General features: G+C 45.8%; 1 protein-coding gene across 10 annotated transcripts in view; it reads left to right on the top strand.

Moving 5' to 3' along the window:
- Window positions 1–22,034, top strand: part of SPAG16 (sperm associated antigen 16) — a 754,101-nt gene that overhangs the window by 41,082 nt on the left and 690,985 nt on the right. For 9 of the 10 annotated variants that reach the window (XM_053283355.1, XM_053283350.1, XM_053283357.1 and 6 more), the window contains one exon: window positions 9,419–9,567. In XM_053283355.1, coding sequence (XP_053139330.1) covers window positions 9,419–9,567 — 149 coding nt within the window. The remainder of the gene's footprint in view (window positions 1–9,418; window positions 9,568–22,034) is intronic. The other variant, XM_053283351.1, reaches the window with a different exon arrangement.

Raw genomic sequence — 22,034 nt, 5'->3', positions numbered from 1 at the left:
TGTGATGATCACATCAGACTACTACAAGGACAGAGAGGCAAGCGTGAATATCTTGTATCCCCATCTAGTACCCACCTACCGCTCCACTCGGTCAGGGAACTCAAGTTTCGAAGCTCATGTTCCTTGACTGAGTACAGTAGGGAAATTTATTTATTTATTTTATTAAAACATTTCTATACCGCCCAAACCTTACGTCTGGGCGGTTTACAACAGAATAAAAACAAAGTAAAACATTCGTTAAGACAAAAATGGCAGCAGGGGGGGGGGGGAGAACACACACATTACAACAGTTTAAAAATTTTAAAATAATATTTTAAAACAGCATTAAAACCATTAAAACAACATTAATTAAAAGCCTGGGTGAAGAATGTGTTTTTAAAGACTTTTAAAAAGCTGTCAGAGATGGGGAGGCTCTTATTTCACTAGAGAGCGCATTCCAAAGCCTCGGGGCAGCAGCGGAGAAGGCCCGTCCCTGGGTGGCCACCAGACGAGCCGGTGGCAGCTGCAGACGGACCTCTCCAGCAGATCTCAGTGGACGGTGGGGTTCATGCAGAAGAAGGCGTTCATGGCCCAAACTGTTTAGGGCTTTATAGGTTATAACCAGCACCTTGTATTTTGCCCGGAAACATATTGGCAGCCAGTGTAGCTCCTTCAATACAGGAGTTATGGTCTCTCCGAGATGACCCAGAGACCAGCCTGGCTGCTGCATTCTGGACCAGCTGTAGTTTCCGGACTATGTACAAGGGCAGCCCTACATAGAGTGCATTACAGTAATCCAGTCTGGAGGTTACCAGCGGTTGTACCACTGTTTTGAGGTCATTCACCTCAAGAAACGGACTCAGCTGGCGTATCAGCCAAAGCTGATAGAAGGCACTTCTGGCCACCGCCTCAACCTGGGACACCAGGTAGAGGCTTGGATCCAGAAGCACCCCTAGACTGCGTACCTGTTCCTTCTGGAGAAGTGTGACTCCATCCAGCACAGGCATATCAAAATCATCTCTCGAGTTCCGACCCCGGACAATGAGTACCTATGTCTTAGATTCAGTCTCCGTTTGTTATCCCTCATCCAGCTACACTCCACAGTATAGAAATACCTAGGCCAAGAGACCTGGCCCTCACCCTCGCTGTCCCCCAAAGTGGCTCCCCCAAAGGGGCGACCCCGCTGGTGGTGGGCCCACCGCCACTGGCAGAAGCCTATATAGCACTGAGCAGGCAGCTCTAGGCAGCTGGAATGCAGGAAACTGCCAAGTCACCCTCCTCCCCGGCCCCAATCCTGAAAGGCCTCACCTTAGCACAACAACCATTCCTGGGGGGCAGATAATGGACAGGGGGGCAGCACGACAAGCAGGACAGGCAAACAGGCAGGCACCCAGTCTCACACCCTGGGGTCTACCTGGAGCAGATGTTGTCTCTCCTCTGCTCTCTCCTGCAAGCTTCTCTGTAATTTTCCTGTAATGGCCTGGCATATAGAGTGGCCATGTGCATGTGCTGAAGAGTGGAGTGGGGCAGCGAGTGGAGTGGGGTGGAGTGGAGTGGAGTGGGGGTGGTGGAGTGGAGTGGGGTGGTGGAGTGTAGTGCTCTAAGAGGATCTCTCTGCAGGCAGGTTGGGTGGAGTCCTTGGCCCTTTACAGATGAGGGGGGTGAATAGTGGGATGTACAGCCACAATTGGGAACTAATTTCACTGAGATTCACTGCAGGTTGTCCACAAATACAGCTTCTCTTTCTGATTTTTTCTTTCTTCATACATAGCCAGTTTTCACATAGGAAAGCTTGGGTTTAATGTCTGAGTTCTCCCTCCCTGCCCCACCTTCTCTTTTCTCCATGCTCACCTCAATTTATTCCTTGTTTTCATTCTCCTCCCACTTCCCTCTTCACCTTTCCTCTTCTTCTCCACCATTCAGTATGCATGCATGTGCAGCCCCTTGGCTGGATGTTCTCTGTTTTTTTGGTTCAGCGGTGCTGCCCTGCTTTGGAAAGTGAGGGAGAAGAAATCTTTTCCAGCTGTTGGCAGACTTTCCATTTAGAGAGCAGATCAACTGGAAAGGAGATGCCCCAGGCTTCCTTTCCTCCTGTGGGGCTGAGCTGCCCACATGACATGCACACAGGGCTTGAGAAAGCAGCCCTCCAACCCTTCTACTGCCCCTCCACCATGCTGAGTGGCACTGTATGCAAGGGCCTCCCACTGCCCCATCTACGCTGTCTAATAGCTTTGTTTGTTGCTGGTTGCAAAAGCCACTTGCTTCCCCTTCCACTGAGCTCAGCAGCTGATATGCCACTGGGTGCAATAGCTGACCATTACCCCTTCATCACCCCCTCCTCTATTGATCTCAGCCACTGGGTTGCTGCTTGGCAGAAGGCTACCTGCTGCTCCACAATTGGATGGCCGCTGTGTGCTAGTGTTCTCTGCCACCCCCTCCATCATGCTCAACAGAGGAGTTGTCACTGAACTTGAAGACACCCCATTGCACCCTCTTCCGCCACCTCCATTGTGCCCAGCAACTTGGTTGCAGTCACTACAATCCCAACCTGCTTCCTCAGATATTATCTTTCTGCCCAAGACAAGCAGGGCAAATGCTTAGATCATAATGGAACTAATGCCCACTTTTACAAGTGTGCGGTATGTTGTGGAGGACCCATTGATACTTTGGGCTGACAGAGAAGTATGGCTAGGAGTAGTACGGAGGTAAACATAAGGATGGGCACATACACCCAAAATGTAGTTTTCTTAAAAATAGAAGACATGTCTGGTGTTCAACGATGACAAAAGGCGAATGCTGCTCTCGGAGTGTGTCCTCTCCCATCTAGACCCCCAAATGATGGGCACACTTCCACATATACAGGAGATCTTGCAACTTTTGTTTGCACTGACAATCCCTGTTTTTCCGAAATCATTATCCATGAGATTTCAGCAAAAGTACTACTTTTTTCATTGCTGGTTTTTTTGTGGATTGGAGGGCCAATCACCATCAAAGGATGTAGGAGGGGCTGTAGGCCATCAGAACAAACAGCACATGTTACCAGAGTCAAATTGCTATCCACCATTGTGTGGAAAAGCTCCTTTGAACTCTTCAGTTTTTGAAAACATGTTGTAATGGGCTTTGCGGGATATGAGAGGTTAATGTTAAATGAAATGTTAATTTTTAAAACACATCTTTTTGAGGGACTGGCATTTTTATGTTAGCAAGTTAAATTCTGAAATTGAATTTTTCAGTTAGGAAACATTTTCCGAAAGGTTAATTGTGTGCATGTTTGGGCAGAGAAAGGAAAATCAAAACAGGATACTAGGTTAAGTTTACTGCTATAGCCTGACTGGAAAATGAGGTTGGCAATAAGTCATATCGTATGTCAAGTTTATAGATCTAGATCATGCACATTTCCTTTCTTCTGAGTAGTTTATGAAATATATTTGAAGGTTTGGCAATGGAACATTGATATTTTTATTTTATGAGTCCTCCAACCTATCTACTGAATTGCACTCATTTTACTCACCTTCCTGTAGTCTAACAGAAATGACTTACTATAAAATAAATAGTAACTGCAGTGAAATATGATTAGGCTGGGACTATCAGCAGTAGTTCCTTTGGATGCAGTGTGACTTAGTTCCAAGTAAATCTGTTTAGGATATGCCTGTAATATTTGTTGCTAGTTGTATGGCTATTCCCCCCCCCCCACCTCATAATTACCAATTATACCTCTAATGAAGAGACAAGAACTGATTTAAATTCTAGATGTTGAAACTAGTACGCATATAATTCATTGACCAGAGAGTAACATCAGTGAGGTTGGGGGTTTATTATTTGAGACTATAGGTGGAGGCTTACGTGACTGAATATTCCCTCATACATCACTATCTCACCCTCCCCCCCTATAGAAAACTAGCATATAAGGGAGAAGGGTTCTAGCCTCAGATTTAGAGTTCTCAGTGTTTCAGTGAGAGCTAAGTCTCTCTATTAAAAATGCAAAACTGCTTCTACTAATTTCTCTGTTGCTCTCCCAAAACTTTGGCATCATATCGTGATGTTACTCAGGAATGTTCAGGTACTTTTGTCATATCCCTGATCCCCGTCAGGTGGCATTTTAGGCAAAATCCACTTACTGTAACCAGGACAACCTAAACTCAAGACACCCATATTGCTAGCCGTGGTTGTCTGACCTAACGTATGCTTAGTTCAGTTGCTCAATTCATTTAAAAAAATTTCTTTGGAGATACAAATTACTTATTTACTATTTATTTATTTCTAAGTGCCTGTTAGTAGGTGGAGAGTGGGAGTAAGTGATGAATGGAGTAGAGAGAGTGGACAGAGAGAAATTTTTCTCCCTCACAACACTAGAACCAGGAGACATCCCATGAAACCAAAGGTCAGGAAATTTAGGACCAACAAAATGATGTACTTTTTCACACAGCGCATAATTAATCTATGGAATTCTTTGCCATGGAATGTGGTGATGGCCACTAGCTTGGATGGCTTTAAAATGGGCTTAGACAAATTCATGGAGGAAAGGTCTATCAATAGCTACTAGACTGGTGGCTATAGGCCACCTCCAGCTGCAAAGGCACGATGCCTCTAAATACCAGTTGCAGGGGAGCAACAGCGAGAAAGAGGGCATGCCCTCACTTCTTGCTTATGGGCTTTTGAGAGTCATCTGGTGGGCCACTGTGTGAAATAGGATGCTGGACTTGATATGACTTGGACCTGATCCAGATGTTCTCATTTATTTATTTATTTATTTATTTAATATACCGCCTGATTCCAAAGGCTCTAGGTGGTTCACAAATAGGGGTGTGCACGGAACCGCAGAGCTGCGGTCCGGCACTGGGGTGGGGGGTTCCAATCAAAACGGGGGGCTTTACTCACCCCTTCCTTCAAAGTAATGTATTTTTTGTAGTAATAGGGCGGCAGGGTGCCGCCCGCTTCAATCTCCGCTCGGCGCGGGCTCCTCCATTTGTATCCATAATCGGGCGGCAGGCTCGCTCCCAGTTCCTGCCGCCCCCTTCAAGCTAAGCCAAGCTCGGCTAGCGGCCGCCCCCTGCAGCACTCCAAAGGTCCCCTGCCGCCACCCTCTAGCCAAATATTCCCCCATTACAAGAGGACGGCAGGAGAACTCTCTGCCGTCCCCTTCCCCTTCGCCGGCTGCGCTGCAAATGGCTTCTAGGAAGCCTTTCGCGCATGCGCGCGAAAGGCTTCCTAGAAGCCATTTGCAGCGCAGCCAGCGAACAGAGCGGACGGCAGGGAGTTCTCCCGCCGCCCGCTCTCTAAAGTTAAGGAAAGTTTCCTTACTTTCCTTAGTTTCCTTAACTTTCCTTAACTTTAGAGAGTGGGCGGCGCAGCCGGCAAAGGGGAAGGGGACGGCAGAGAGTTCTCCTGCCATCCTCTTGTAATGGGGAAATATTTGGCTACAGGGGGGCAGCAGGGGACCTTTGGAGAGAAAAAACCTGTTAAAAACAGCAATTTAAAAATTTAAAACATCCAGAGATTACTAGAAGCCTGGCTGAAAAAGCCCGGCATGTTCTTATGTTGTGGGTTGAGAGGGCAAGGCTGGTGTGGCCAGTAGTGGTAGTCATGATCCCCGCAACTCCCCACCTTGCCCATGACACCAGCAGTGCCCCAGAAACCCAGCTCAGGGAAGAGGTTGTTGTGTTCATCCATGTTAGCAGTCTCTCAGCTGCAACAAGACCAAAATGGTCCCATGATCATCCAAAGGAAGCCTGTGGAGCTGTAATCAGGTTGGCACCAGGGAGTTATTCACACATGGCTTCATGCTGCGGGGTAAATGCTGAGCGAAGCCACTTTGAATTACACTTGTGGCATCTGAGGGAAGCAGCCCCTCCCTCTGCTCTCGGGTTTTCTTTTGGTGTAGGTTTGCATTGCATGTCTCCATGTTTTCCTTCTACCCAATGGGGAGGGAGGGAGGGAGAAAGGAAGGGAGGAAGAGAGCGAGAGCGAGAGAGAGCTCCTTGGGGTAGGAACACAATGTTGCCTCCCTCTTATCATGTTAGTGATTCTACATCAGTGCCTCTCCCTATTTGCCCTGCTATTTTTAGAAAACTCTCTTAAAACCAGCATTTAAAAATCCCAGAAATACATCGAGATAAGTTAGAGTGTGGAAGACGAAGCCCGATTTATGTGTGGAGTGCTTCCAAGGATTTTGAATGGATTTCGGGTTTGGCTGGTGTGTAAATGCACGCACTCTGTTCTGGAGGAGATTCAGGGTAACAGCCCTTTCTGTAAAAGCTCAAGGTGAACTAAGGATGAAAAACCAGGTCTATTTGTCCTTCTCCCAACTTTCTGCTGGGCCTTTCCCAGATGGTGTTTATATTTCAATTCACCATGCTAACTGTCAGTGTGTGTTCATATGCAGTGTGTGTGTGTGATATCGATATTACTGCAGAGGCAGCAAGGTGCCGTTCATACATTGCTCAGCTTTTTTCTTGCCAAGTGGGGCTTAGCACAGTATATCTCCGTGCTAAAAAGTTGCACTTTTAAAGATGATTTTGGGGGGATGCTGCAGCGTATCCCGACATTCCTTCATTGCCGCTGCCACTTTGCTGCCTTCTGCTTTCCCCTTCCTCCTCCACTGCCGCCTCCTCCTCCTCCTGCCTCCACTGCCCAGCACCCATCCAGCCTCTTGTGGGTTTGCCAGATTGGCTGAGCAACTCAGGAGGAACCTTGTACAGCATCTCATGGCATCTGCAAACTGGGCAGTGAGGCAGAGCACAGCTTCTCTCTCTCGAGTGAGAGAACAAGGAATCCATGCAGCCTCTCATCTTGCCGACCTGCCAGCAGGTTGGGCAGACCGCGGGTTTTTTTTCCTCAGAGAAAGGAATTGTGCTGCTTGTCTTTCTGGCAGGTCAGCAAGATGAGAGGCTGCATGGATCTCCCCTTTTCTCACTCAAGAGAGAAGCTGCACTCTGCCCTGCTACCGGCAGGCCAAGGCCAAAAGACACCAGTTTCAAACTTAGCAAACCCTCTTCCACTTGCAGGGCAGTCAGAACAGGAAGTCTGAACATACAAGTTGTTGCAATCTCATACAAAGTGACCACAATAATCCTGTAGAATTTGGTCATGTGTTCAAACAGCAACTCTGTTTTAAACCTCTGGGCTTTCATAGTTTTGTAGCGTTTTGGAAGTGTGTTTATTTCACAAACCCAGACACAATGTTCCAGTAGTAGTGTAACCTCCAGCTGATTACAGCTACTGAGTGAGGGGCAGCTTCCAAACAATTAAAACATTTCTGCAGTGTGTCGTGTTTAGGGAAATATTCTGAGACATGTTATTTGTTAGAGTTGTTAAAATACTTTGTCTTTACAGCATTTATAGCCCAGAGAGAACACATTTGAATGAAATCAAAGTAATAAAGGCTTCCTGTATGACTAAGTTGACTAAAAAGAATTCTGTCTTACCCAAGATATGAGTGTTATAAATGCTTTAAAGGCTCTAATGTAAGATGTAGGCAATTTCTTGGTTGTACAGAAAGCCTTTCAAATGTGTTCTCTCAGGGTACAATCCACTGAGAATTTTTTTTGGCACAAAATCATGGATAGAGGCTGTGCCAGAGCATGGCAGTTCATTTCTATGGGGCTTGCTACCCAGTGGTTTGTGCCATTTATATGTAGGACTTCAGAGCAGAAATATTTGGATCATTTTACTTTTAAAGTGTGTGTTTCATTTATTTAATAATAAATATTTATCTACTTATTTAGGCATTATTCTGCATTGGTTATACACACACACACACACACAGATATTTAAGAATGATAGTACAAATAAGTTAAGTTTGTTTATCCTAAGAGCTATATTTTTACATGACTATACATTTTACAACAAAACAAAATGAATGTACATAATGTAAAAGTAGATGTAACCTACAAAACATGCATAGCCAGGATGATCTAAATTTATAAATGGTCACCATAACACCACACTGCATCAGATTAACAAATTGTCTCCAGTGTTCCCTCTAAGGTGTACGCACATGCTCACAAGTTTTTTGATGTCCAATCAGTTAATTTAGATCCCTCTCAGGTTGAATCAGGAGGCCCCATTCTGAATGCATGTATACAAACACTGCCTTGATATTCCCACCCAGAATGAAACTCATTCTGCACACAGATGAAAAAAATTAGAAAGAACACTGATTGTCTTTCCCAGTCAAAGCTGCTCCACATTGGGCAACTTCATCAGTTATTAACTGGCATTTTTTTCTGTAAAAGAAATTAAATTTTCTAACAAGAACATTAGAAACTTTATCTGGCAAAAGATTAAATAGATTTTCTCTAGGACTTTAGTTAAGATGGTAGGGGAAAAAAATGTGAAAGACCCTTCACAATAGATAATCCTGTATTACAATGCAGTTGCAATGAAGCTGAATGTTATGGATAATTTATTTAATTTATTAGATGTTATTTTTATAAATAAAGATCAAATGCACAATTTGAGGGTGTTGTTGGATCCAGCATTGTCCCTGAATGGTCTTTTGACTGCTGTGGTTGAAGTTATTTTACCAGCTTCAGCTGGTGTACCGACTGCAACCTTGTCAGGAAATGGCAGACTTGGCCTCAGTTAATCATGCATTAGTTACAATGAAGACTGGACTAATGCAATGTTCTGTGTGTGATGGGGCTGCTTTCAGAGGTAGTTTGGAAGTTTCAATTAGCGTGAATTGTGGCCACCAGAAGGCTGGTGGGGCAGTATGACTGGAACATATTCCGCCTATTTTTGTTCCTATTTCACTGGCTACCAGTTTGCTTCCAGCCTCAATTAAAACTCTGGTTTTTGCCTTCAAAACTCTAAATAATCTGGTTATGTTAAGGAGCACCTTCTTCTATATGAGCCTGCCGGAGATCAGCTGCAGGGGCCTTGCCCTCTGGTTTGCCATGAAGAGATTTAGAACACAGAAAGTTGCTGGCAGGAATGAAAATTTGGCTGGTGCGAACTAGAGACTGGCCACTCTGGTGTGGTAACACAGTTGTGGAATTCCCTTCCCAAAGTGACAAGGCACACTCTTTCTCTCTGTGACTTCAAATTGATACTGAAGACATTTCTGTTTCAGAAGGCTTTTAACTCTATTTGAAATCGTTCTATCTTTTTTAGGTTGCTGCTGTTTTTAATTTGTTGGTGTATTTCACTACAAATGCATTTTATTCCAATACATTTGTTAATATTTTTAATTTAATGAATTAATTATGCAGATATTAAAATACATAAATATATAGTCCTGGTTCTGCCTGGGAGACCCACAAACGTGGTTTGGGCTGGGGAAAGGGGGGGATTTTTCTCACAGTTTGTACCCTTCAGCCTTAACAGTCCTGCCCAATTGCCTAACTCTTAGAACCACATTAATTGCAGAACAAAATAATAAAGTATATGCTGAACTACCATGAAAAAAAATCAACAACGAATTGCTTTTGTTTTAAAGTAGGTCACAAGTGTGAAAGAGAGGATGGATTAGAAGGACCTTCCCAGAGAGCTCTCAGAGAAGCCAGGGAACCAAAAGTATATTCTGGGGTTAATCCATATGATTCAGCCAAAGACCCAACAAAGCAGACAGGCAAGAGATATCCAAAGGTATGAAACTTTGCACTGAGACTCCTTGACCTAGAAATTGGACTAACACTCTGTTTTGTAATATCAGTCCAAAAAGTATTGGCTTTGTGGAATACTCACCACACCACAATTGGCCACAACACTGTTTGCCACAGCTTGTAGCTTTCTGTGCCTTATTTCTGTGCCTTTTTTCTCCTAGAAGCCAACCATCCAACTCCTATATAGCGTCCATTAGGCTGATTTAAATTGGCCTTGGTTGCCAATGCTGGGAAGTGTTTTTTCTTATTTCTTTTCATGTGAAAGAGAGAAAGGGCAGTCTGTCAGTGTGTTGGCAAGTGTGAGTTCATAGGAACATAGGAAGCTGCCATATACTGAGTCAGACCATTGGTCCATCTAGCTCAGTATTGTTTACACAGACTGGCAGCGGCTTGCAGGTTGCAGGCAGGAATCTGTCTCAGCCCTAATTGGAGAAGACAGGGAGGGAACTTGAAACCCTCTGCTCTTCCCAGAGCGGCTCCATCCCCTGAGGGGAATGTCTTTCAGTGCTCATACTTCTAGTCTACCTTTCATATGTAACCAGGGTGGACCCTGCTTAGCTAAGGGGACAAGTCATGCTTGCTACCACAAGATCAGCTCTCCTCTCTATTGGAGGATGGTTGTCAACATGGGGCAGCTACATAAAGGAGTTGCTGCAAGACACTATGGGGCAGTATGGAGAGGGTGAAGCCATCAGGTGGGGGGGGGGGGAGGAAAACATATTCCTGCTTATGCAGTAAATATGATCCAGACCAACATTAAGCACATTTAAGTGCCACTGATTTCAAGTCCATATGCAGAGTGGGCAAGGATTGTCAGTTACTATGGGTCTCTATAATGTGCATAAAACCTATTGTCTCTATTTAAAGAGAGATCGGCACAATCAAATTTTACTATAAATTCTTTTTCCCTGATTTCAGGTTGCAAACATCCCCTGTGCTACCCTGAGGTCTGTGACCTTATGTCCGAGGAGGTTAAAATGCTCCCCAACAGGCCACATAGTATTTTTGGTCTTAATATCAGATTTGTGTCCATTCAGTTATTATCTCAATGACAGGTTTGTTTAACCAATATATATAGCCAGATGGCATTTAGTCCATGAAATTAAGTACACCACTTTAGTTGATGAGCAGGTGTGAGTGCCACTGATGTGGAAGACTGCATTATTGGGCCCTATAATTATAGAATTATTAATTAATGGACACAGTTGGTGTTTAGGTCTGTTGCATGGTCTGGTTCCCTGCTCAGAATTAGGTAGTGTTCTTCTGAATGGTCTCTGTTGTTCACATGATGGGTCTCGCACCTTTGCGGTAGTTGATTTGAGAACCTTCCAGGCTTGTCCTCTGCTGCGTTTTGGTTGTAGCTCCTCCCCCCTCAGTAGTGTTGTTCCAGTTTCCCCTCAGTTCTTTGTCCTCTGCCAAACAAACAGCTTTTCAGTACCCCTCGCCGTTTACCTTAAAAAAACAAAAACAACCCTCTGCTTTCCCTCTCAATTATTTTTATTCTAGCTATCTTCTTTTTCTATTGTAATTATTTTCTTCTCTCTTTTGCCATTTGCATTTTGCTTTCACCCTCTGTTCCCCCGCCACCCCGTTTCTTTCCCTTCCTTCCCCCAGCCCCTCTGTTCTCTTGGGTTGGGGGGGCCCTAAAATAAATTACGTTCATTTGTGTTTTGAAAAGGTTTTTTTCCTACTTGCTGGTCAGTCCATGGTCAGTATGGCCACTAAGGTCACCTTTAAATATTGCACTGTTTGCCACACCAATCTATCATCTGATAGGCACTCATGTTGCCTGCTTTGCTTGGGCAAGTCCCACCGCATGGAATTTTACTCACATTGCCTAACATGTATGAAACAGGTAAGAGAGAATCGGGCATTGAGACTCCAATCTCTCCTTTGGGAGAAAGCACTTTTGGCCTCATCTGCCTTGACGTCCTCCTTGACTTCTAGGCATTTGCCCTCGGTACTGACACTGGCTTTGGGTCTGACCTTAGCTTCTACCTCAGCCGCGTCTTTGACCATGGCCTCTAGTGAGCTGTTCCCAGAATGAACTGATCTACGCCTTTTGGGATATCTTGGGCCTGACCACTCTCTGCCAGGCACTGTGGTCCTGACCACTTCAAGCTTGAGTCAGCCACCTCAACCATTGACTTTGACAGCTGCCTCTGTGCTGAGACTTGGGCCTCCAGTACTTACCCATGTGGCAAAACTGGTCCAGTCTTTGGATCTGAATGCTGAACTACCAAAGAAGAAGACTGCTTTCTCTTTTTCTGAAACTTCCATGGTACCAAAGCTATTCAAGTTGCATCTGCCAGCTGGACAGGGGCTCCATCGGATCCCTAAGAATAAGTGACCTGAACCTACACACCCGGATGCCACTGATCACACCCGATAGTCAGTGGTTCCTGACAATTACCTCATCGAACCCAGAAAGGTTCCACTCAAACCTGACATTTCAGCTAGATCTGACTGACCTGTTGAGTCCACCACTCTGCTTGGTCCTGACATACAGTAGTCCAGACTGAGGCTGTCCTCACCTACTAGCATGGGGTACAATGACTTGCGCTCTGAGGGCTGGCAGTCCAAAGGCTGGCACTCCCCTTGAGATTGGGGTTGCACCTCTTCCTGCCTGGATCGCTATTACCGTTTTTGGGCCCAACACCGGGGCAATAACTACAGCTCAAGAACCCAGGGTTGCCAGGTGGATTGGCCACGTTATGACCACATTATGCCTTTATAATCAGCATCAAAACTGTGACTGCATGTGTGATGAACCGCTGCCCAGTTACTCTAGATCTCTGTCCCTCTCTCTGTACTCCCTTCTGACACACTACTCTCAGGGTAATATTGCCCGTTATTGTGATTAATCTCCGCTTTACTCTCATAGGGAGCGTTCACCACAATAATCAGTCAGATCATCACTACAGGGACTGAAGCCACTCCCCTCTTAGAGATGAACCAGAGAACTGGAGTTCATCCACAACTGGCTCGATCCCCACACCAGTTGCCTCCAAGGCGCCAGAGGCGTAACTAGGGAAAACGGCGCCCAGGGCAAGCACTGAAATTGCGCCCCCCCAACATCTGACATCCATCTTTCAGATACCTTTACCATAATATCAGCTCAAAAATACAAGTCAAGTTCATTAATTAACAGATATTTTAATTTACAAATTATGGCACGACCTGTAAATTATAACTGCACCTTCCTCCCTTTCACTGATGCAAATTGGTCTATGATGTTTGATGATAAGCATTGGACACCCCTTAATATAGTGTGGTGTACTACATACTTAGGTTTCTCCTCACAACAACCCTGTGAAGTAGGATAGGCTGAGAGAGAGACTGGCCCAGAACCACCCAGTATGAGAAAATTCTAAAAATAGTTCTAAACAAGATATATGCAAAAATAAATCTATCTAAGCAGCTTTCATGCATCAGACCCCAATTCTTCCCTTTCTGCATTATAGTCATCAGAATCTAGGCTACAGATTGCAAACTGTGGAAGCTGAACTTTCCATTTAGAGCACACTAGGTTAAAAAGATCCTGTTTTATGTAGCTGTTTTCTGACATTCTTTGCTGGGGAACACGAGCGGGGGTGGGGGAGAAGAAAATAATGCAAAAGAAAAGGGGGAAGAGGTAGCCAGACAGATCCGTTTTCTCCCCAGCCTTGTTTTGTTTTCTCTGATTGGATTCACACAGTGGATTTAATCAGCTCCTTTTTTACTAGAGGGGAATCAAACGGGGGGAAGGTGGGGGAGAGGGCGGAGGCATGCCCGACTAGCAGGCAGATCTTGTAGCGGTTTCATTGGCAGAGACAGCAACAGCTTAAAAAAACCCAAAACAAACCCTCTTCATGTTTGCAGAGAAGTAAAAGGGGCGCGGGCACAACTCAAGAAAGAGGGAGGCAATCATCTCTCTCAGTCAGTAGTACAGCTTCCTCCTAGGTGGACAGGACGCGGGGCTTCTGCAGCAGTTTCCCCCACCAAAAGGTTTTCCACACTCAGTCACAGACCTCCTTTCCTTTCCATCCTGACCACAAAATGACACCACCACCCCAGCAAAGGCTGGAGGAGACATGGGCAGAGCAGGGAATCATGCGGACTTGCGGAGACACAGCGGGCAGCTTCCCTTAAGTTGTGGGCAAGTGCTTTGGGATCTTGCGCGAAGCCTTTTCCTTATGTGATCCCCTCACGCCCCAGATTTTGGTAAAATTACTTTTCTTTGTTCGCTTTTCTTTTTTTTAACACACCTTCAGCCTATAATGATGGGTCTGGCCTGAGGCATAGCGTGCCTCGCTCCGCAGGGTTTCCCTCGCTCGCGACAACAAGAGGCTCACTCACCCTCACAGCGCTCTACAGCAGCAAAACTCCAAACAGCGCACACTTAACTTTCCATACCGCCGCCACTTGCTAATGCATGCTGAGAAACGAGGCGCGCACAACCCCGCCCGCCTCTCGCGAGAAGGTCTCCAGAGAGGAACCAGAGAGAGGTCGACCAGGGACCTGCAATCAGCAGTGCTTCCCATTTGCTACAGGTTTCCAAACATTCTGCAGAGGAACTGAAGTTCGCTCCCAGCTCATTTGCAGGTCCTCCCAGGCCAGGCTAGCTCACTTTTGCAGCTTGCGAGCGCTGTTTTCGCTCTCTGCCTTGCACAATCACGCTCTTCAGAAAACTTCAATTATAAAATAAGAAGCTGCAACTAAATTAAATTTAAAGGTGTATTTCAATTCACTGCAAAATGCACTACAGCCTCAAAGGGCGCGGGCTCGTACACACATTCCAAAAGTTGCTACTCGAGAAACTTATTCTCAATGGATAGAGCAGCCAACCATCTAGTCTCTGCGCCAACAGAAACCCCGCTCCGGGAGAAGAGAACCACCCCAATATGCAGACCGGAGATGGGGACAGCAACCTGCCCTCCCCCCGCGCGCGCACTTCTGTATCCAGAGAGCAACTCTTCCTCCAAGTTCTATGGCATTTGTGTTTTCTTGATAGTTTTTTCATGCTGAAACCTGCTTGTCTTGGACCATAAAAAAGCAGCTGGGTTGAAAAAAAGGACCACATTGAGCCTTGTATGCTTCACTCTGCCTTGCACCCGTTACCATTTTGAAATGAACCAATAAAGTAGTGCAGAGATAAAGCTACATTACTATACTTATCGCCGAAAGCGAAACTTCCAGGGTTTCTTGCTTTTGGGGGCGTGGGTGGGTCTCTCGGCGGTGAGAGTGACTCATAGAAAACCGTGGAGAGCTGCGGGATTCTAACGTAGTTGTGACCGAGTAGCATTTGTCGTTGCCCGAAGGTTGTCCTGCTTCTCTACCTGCCCGGATTTCTAAATGGAGCGAGAGCCGTTTTTAAGAGGTTTCTTTTTAAAAGCCTTCTCTGCAGACGCGCACGCACTTAGGCGTTTTGCTCACCTAGCAAATGCCAACGCTGTGTGCATTTACTTACAGCACTTAAGTGACCGACAGCAGTTGGGGTGCTCAGTTACTATGCTGTCGGGGAGGAACGAGCCACCCACTCCCTCCCTCTTCAGAGCGACAGAGGAGAGTGTGTGGAGCCAGCTTATTTCCTGCTAGTACCATTCCAGACGTGCATGCTAAGGCCTCGGGTTGTTGCTGCTGCTGCTCCGCCTCTCCCCCTGTTTCTCCTGCGCCGAAGGGTCTTCTGCCTACCCGCTGCCCCTTTCCTCTACTACTCACAGTAGCGCGCGCCGTCTTCTCCAACCACTTGTCCTCAAGTCTCTACCTCTATTCAAAATTAGCGCGCAAGAAGGCAGTTGTCCGACAACGACAGCCAGCCCCAGCAACAACGCTCTCCTCTCCTCCGCTCCACGACCGCGCCACGTGCAGGTGAACCGAGCTGGGAGGACGGAGACGCATGCATGCACAGCGCGACTCCCCTCACCCTGCAAGCCACTAGAGGGCCTCTTTCTGGCTGGCCTGAAGTTCTTCCAGAGCGAGCCTCAGCCAAGGCATAGCACTGAGTGAGCATGAAAGGCACCCGCCGGCGCCCGCCGCCAAGCCAGCCAGGCCAGCAAAGCAACGGGGGGTGTGGGCCCGACCGCTCGTGGTGGGAGGGGGCGCCGCCGCCGCGCTCCCTTGACTGCTGCTGCGGTTGAGCCGCAGAAATTTGTATTTTAAAAAAATATTTTAAAAAATGGGGGGGATCGGCGGGGGTCATGGCGGCGCCCCCACATGACCCACAACGATGGCCCCTGGGGCACGTGTCCCCCCTGCCCCCCTATCGTTACGCCTCTGCAAGGTGCCCTTTGGCACCAGTAAGAAAGGTCTGGGGCACTTCCACAACTGCCATTTGGATTCCCTCTTCAGCTGCAACCACCAGTACAACCTTCTCCTCTGCCACTGACTTCTGCGGAACCCATTTTCCCCTTACTGGATCATGTGGTAGATACTTCTGGTTCTGATATGGGCTCTGAATCTTCTGAAATTAGCTCTTACACCCCTGTTGGATGGCTTCCCAGATCCTAAGCCTGAATCACTGATGGAGGATGTGTGTACTGGCCTAGACATAACTTTTGATTGCTGGTAAAAAAAAAAACACCTCTCCTCTGTTCAGCTGAATTCAAAATGCCTTGAGTCTCTTTGACTGTGCCTTTCTCCAAAAACACCCAGTTCCGAATTCAAATTATTGTAGAGGCTGCTCAGTCATGCTTCAAACAGAGGGCCCTTTCTGTACCTATTGACAGGGAAATAAGTAAGCTAGATTCCATTCGCAGAATGATTTGAATATAATTTGAATATAATTTTAACTCTGCAGTTAAAAGTTGCCAACTACCAGGCCTGTATGGGCCATTATAACAATTTTCTTTGGGGAAAATTGGGACCATTGCTTGACATTCTCCCCCAGGAGCAAAAGGAACTGGTGCAGGTCATCAGGAATGAAACTTTCCACCTGGCCAAACTGCGCTCATTTAGACACCAGGCTGACTGTGCAGCTCATATCATGGCTTCTTCCATTGCTCTACACCACCATGCGTGGCTTTGGTTATCCAGCTCTTGAAGTGAAGTCCTGGATTGAAGGCTTTCCTTGTGACACTGAAGCTCTCTTTGGATCCAAAATGGACAAGATGGAGTTCACAAACTCCACTCTGCTGCTTGTTCCATGAGCTTGCAACACACACAAGCCAAGATGAACAGACGTTTCAGGTGGAGTAGACCATCTACTTCAAAGAGATCTTTTTATTCTCAGAGACATGATAACTCCTTTTGTCCCTCACACCAGAACACCTACAAGAAATCTGCTTCTTTCACTCAGCAGAAACAGAATAAAAAATGCTCTGAGTCTCCTGTGTATGCCAAACACTGACCATTCCTGCTTGGGAACAAATTACTTTGGATTACTAGGTCTTTACTATTGTGTTTATCGGATATGCCATAGAATAAAAGGAGTATCCTCCATCCTGTCATTTACGCCTCGCCACCGTTCCTCTCTTGGATGAACTGGATGCCCTCCTGCAGAAGGACACAATAGAGCCAGTTCCACCAGGTACAGTCGGGGGTTTCTATTCCTCTTACTTCATAGTTCCCAAGCACAACAGGGGCTTCTGCCCCATCCTCGTTCTCCTTTAATTAATTAATTAATTAATTAATTAATTAATTAATTAATTTAATTTATACCCCTCCCAAACTTATGTCTCTGGGTGGCTAACAACAATGAAAACACATATAAAAGTTAAAACAGTTCAACATATAATCAACACATATAAAAGTTAAAACAATACAATAATTAAAAAACCATAAAATTAAACAAACAGTATTTTTTAAAAACCTGAGAAAGCTTGGGTAAAAAAATAGGGTTTAAGAGGTTAAAAAAAATTTGAACCTCTTCCTTCATTACAAAAAAATCCATATGCTCACTGTCAAGGAGATAATAACTAACTAGGAACACCTGGTTTGCTTCTATAGATTTTAAAGATGCTTATTACCATGTTTCAATTCGTCCCCAACATTGCAAATTCCTACACTTTCAGGTAGGAACCAATGCTTTCCAGTTCAAGGCCCTCCCATTAGCTCTTGCATCAGCCCCTTGTCTGTTCATGAAGTGTATGGCCATAATTGTAGCCTGTCTTCAGAAATGAGACATCCAAATTCTGCCTTTTTTAGGTTATTGGCTCCTCACAGCCAGTTCATGGACTCTACTTCAAAAGAACCTCAGGGTCACACTGGACCTCCTGGGTCATTTAGGACTTGAAATCAATTATCCCAAATCCAACCTGATGCCTACAAGGACCATTCATTTTGTGGGTGTCGTTTTTGACTCAGTGACTTCCCATGCTTACGTTCCTTGAGACCGAATAGGCACCATAGCCACACTCTTTGACAGGCCATCCCTGCCACTCTGCCAAAACCATTCAGCAAATGTTCGGATTCATGGCTTCCATGGCTTCGGTCCGTCTCAATGCAAAGGCTAAAGATAGGTGTTCTTAAACACTGATTTATAGATAATTTCAACCCGCAAATCGTTTGCCAATCAAAACCATGTCAATATCTGCACAAGTATGATCTTCTCTTCAAACCTTGTGCAGAAACCTGATACTCGGAACTCCTTTCACACCTTGGCCTCCCCTACAGGGAGCTCATTTTCTCTCCTTGTGGCTCAACAGTCAGTGGTCATGCAGCAAGGTGAGATATCACATCACTTACCTAGGACTTCTTGTGATCTTCAAGGCCTTGAAGAGCTTCTTGCTGCAGTTTCATCACTGTCATGTTCAGATCCATATGGACAATACAGTGGCCAAGGCCTATGTGAACTGTCAGGTTGCAACCGCTTCTTTTTCTGACATGTGGGACTGGGCCTTTGCTCACCAGATGGACCTGTCAGCAGTCTACATTCAAGGTCATGAGAATGTCCTGGCAGACGCACTCAGAAGAACCACCTCTGACTCCCATGAATGCCGACTGGACAGATCCTGTCTTTGCTCCCTCTTTCAGTGGTTCGGCATGCTGCTGATAAAACTTTTTTGTCCCCAACCAACAACCAGTGTCCCTGCTTTTGTTCCAGGATGGGACGAGGAAGGTGGTTGATCGTGGACACCTTGGCGATGAGCTGGTCTTCTTACATGCTCTGCACTTTCCCTCCCATTCCTCTTCTCCCCTGGGTCATTAAAAAAAAAGAAAAAAAGGAGAGACCAGGCTGAAGCAATTCTGATATCACCTTGGTGCTGTCAGGAGGCTGTGGTTTCCCACCTACACCAGCTAGCTACAGATGAATGGACATCTTTGTTCATTCATCATCTTTGGTGCAAAATGATGAATGACCAGAGAATCCACTATTATTTTGCACCAAAGAATCCACTGTCAGAGGGGGTGGTTGGCACCCCATGTGCACTACACCATAACCTGCTCTGGCTCACCCTGGTGCACCCCATGTGGCATTATGGGACTGCTGAAATCCCCATTACTTCCTATGGGAAAAAGCCTAAAGACGTGCAAACCTTAAAAATTTGTTAGAAATCACCTTTTTGCCCAATTGCTTTGAAATTTGGGTGGTAGCTTCCTTCCACCCATTGGACACTACCACCCAAGTTTTCTCATGAATACTGAGGTTGAGTGCCAATTACCCAACAATGGATATGCGAAACCGCTTGTGCTGGTCCTGCTATTAATGAAGTCCTCCTGTATACTCAATAATTGAGAACAGTCCTGACTAATGTCTGCATGATGTTTCTATGCCTATGATTCCCTTTCTCTCTGCATCTGTCTCTACTCTTGTGAGCTTAGCTGAATTTGCTTTACCAACTTCATTTCTATTTAACAAAAAATGAGAGCTGGTGGGATAATTCCTCCTGCTCAAAGAAGGTAACAAAAATGAAGTTTCATTTTGAAAGTTTTTTGCCTCACTGAATCTGGAACTAAATCACTGTAGTAAAGTTTGCCTGTTCACTGAGCCAAACTAGAGTCATTGAAGTCAGAGAAACACTGATGTGTAGTCTGATTTTTTGCATGGTTAGTTTGAAGTAAGTTCCATTGAGTTCAGTGGGGCTTATTTCCTGGTAAGTATGAATCAGATAGAGCTTTATTAGTGCTTTTTACTTGAAACAAAGTGAACCAAGAGAAGATACTAAACATAAGTGCTACAATCCTGTAAACAATTGGACTGGCTAAATTATATTCAAATTAAAGAGATTTATGCAGTTAAATAGTGTACAGGCTTTATACTGTTACCCAGGTCTATACTATCAACACTCTCTGGACACGTTCAAGATGTTGGTTTTGTATAGCCTAAAACATCCCTTTTAATATTGCTTTTCTTGCCATATTCCACACCTGCCAATATGTCCCTGTTTTCCCAACCAGGTCAATGGGAAAATAGGGACATGTTGGCAGATATGTATTTCCTCCTCAGATAAGCCAATGGTAAGCCCATGACCCCAAACAGAAACTGTTAGAGAATGTACCTGAAATATAATATAAGTGAAGTTTAAGGTTGTGAACAATTTGTGTTGTGTTCTTTTCCCCTGTTTGTCCCCACGTGAGCTTAGAGAATTAAATTAAACTGAACCAAAAGCTAGACTAAACCTTTAAAAAACCCACAAAAAACTAGAAACAGAACTATTATCTGAAACTTTCTGGTTGAAACCTGAGCAGTGGCAACATCAACAATTGGCTAGATTGGGCACTGGCTCAAGTGCTCTTGGTTGACGCCTGAGGCCCATATATCCAGGAGTTGCCGGGAGAAGGCAGCACTGCCATGAGACTCTTTGAGACTCTTGTGCCTCATCAAGTATTTCATGCCACTGCTCCCTTCTTCCACCCATCTTGCCATCTGCAAATGAGTGTCATGACCCAGTCTTGACCAGCCCCATGATCTATCAATCCTCTGCCACCAGGTAGATTGCTATGCTGCTCTTACTGGACCTACCAGCCAGCCTTCTAGACCTCAATCTCCAAACTTACCCAAAGTAGAGTGGTTAGGCAATTATGTGTGGGGTGGGAAGTATAAACAGAGAAAAGAGCAGAATCAAAACAGTAACAAGTTTACTTAAATTAAGAATAGTCTAATTCAAAATAGTAAGTATATACAAGAGCTTAGATATGAAATACAATAACCAAATGAGCAAATGGGACAAATAAAAGTAGGAATAAATGAATCAATCCTGTTAGCCCAGCAGTAGACTTAGGCCCAAACAAAAGCCTCGCCGCAGCTCTCAGAACTGCCTTTCCCCAGGCCCTTCTCTTTTTTTGGCAGCAGGTTTGGCTCCTTCTCTGCTCTACACTGGCAGTTTCCGTGTCTCCTGCCTGCAGTAGGCACCCCATTTCAACCCCTCTACTGAAATTTTCACTCTTTAGTGGTTTCGGTTTCTTTCAGCCCTTTTCAGTTATTTCAGCTCTGCTTCCTGATCTCAGCCCTCTTCTTGAGGGTCTCTCTCTGCCTTCTCTCAACCTCTGCTTGACTTCAGTCTCAGCACTCCTTTTTATGCAGGAGCCTTTCCCTCCATTTTTAGCAAGACCCAATCAAAATAAACTGGAGTCCCCACCCCCACCCCCTTTAATAACCAATAACATTTGGCAGCTGCTACAAAATATAGTAACAGGGTTACCGACTGGAATGTGTTGAAGGGAACACATCTCAGCATTCATGAAATAACTGCACTGGCTACTGGCTTGTGTCTGGGCACAACTTCTGTGCCTCCGGCTGGCCCACCCCCCCAGCTTTTCTCTCCCCCTGGCACGCCTGGCTTTCTGGCTGGTAGATGGCCGCTTCTCGCTCCCCCCCACCGGCCGGCTTCCACTCCTCCCACTCGCTTCTCACCCCCACCCTGCAGTTTCTGGATGGTGGGCTGGCCGGAAAGCCGGCCCGCCACCTAGTCCTGCCCGTCCGCTCACTCCTGGTAGCAGCTGCCAATTCCTGCTGGTGGGGCTGACTCAGCCCACCACCACTTCTCCTCTCGGTGGCTGGTCCAGCCCACCATTGCCTCCTGCTCTGCTGGCCGGGTCGGGCTGGCCCGCTGCCTCCTTTTCCTCTCGGTGGCTGGGCTGGCCCGGCCCGCTGTTGCCTCCTGCTCCTGGGGGTCAGGCTGGCCCACCACCGCCTCCTGCTCCCACCAGCCAGTCCAGCCGGAATCCCTATTTCCCATCGCTATCTCCTAGGCAGCTGCTCTCGTGAGAGCTGCCACGCATGGGATTAGCAACGGGTACGCCTAGGAGAAATAAATATATAAATAGATTCTCAGAGGCTGTTGTTCAGGTATCTCTCAGGAATGAAGCACCTGGGGACCAGGGATAGAGCTTTTTCACCTTTGATGGCCTTGTTCTGGAATGCTGTCTTGAAAAAAGCTTGCTTGGCTCTAAATCTGAAGGTTTTTTTGTGCCAGGTGTCCTTTTTTATTTCTTAAATAGTATAAAGAGAATTACTGCTACTACTACTATTTATGTACCACTTTTCAACAGAAAGTTCTCAAAGCAGTTTACATAGAAAAAGAATAAAAA

This window comes from Hemicordylus capensis, chromosome 1, assembly GCF_027244095.1.
Source record: "Hemicordylus capensis ecotype Gifberg chromosome 1, rHemCap1.1.pri, whole genome shotgun sequence".
In the NCBI taxonomy this organism is placed as follows: domain Eukaryota; kingdom Metazoa; phylum Chordata; class Lepidosauria; order Squamata; family Cordylidae; genus Hemicordylus; species Hemicordylus capensis.
Note: the sequence above shows the minus strand (reverse complement) of the source record. Positions and strands in the feature narration are given on the sequence as shown.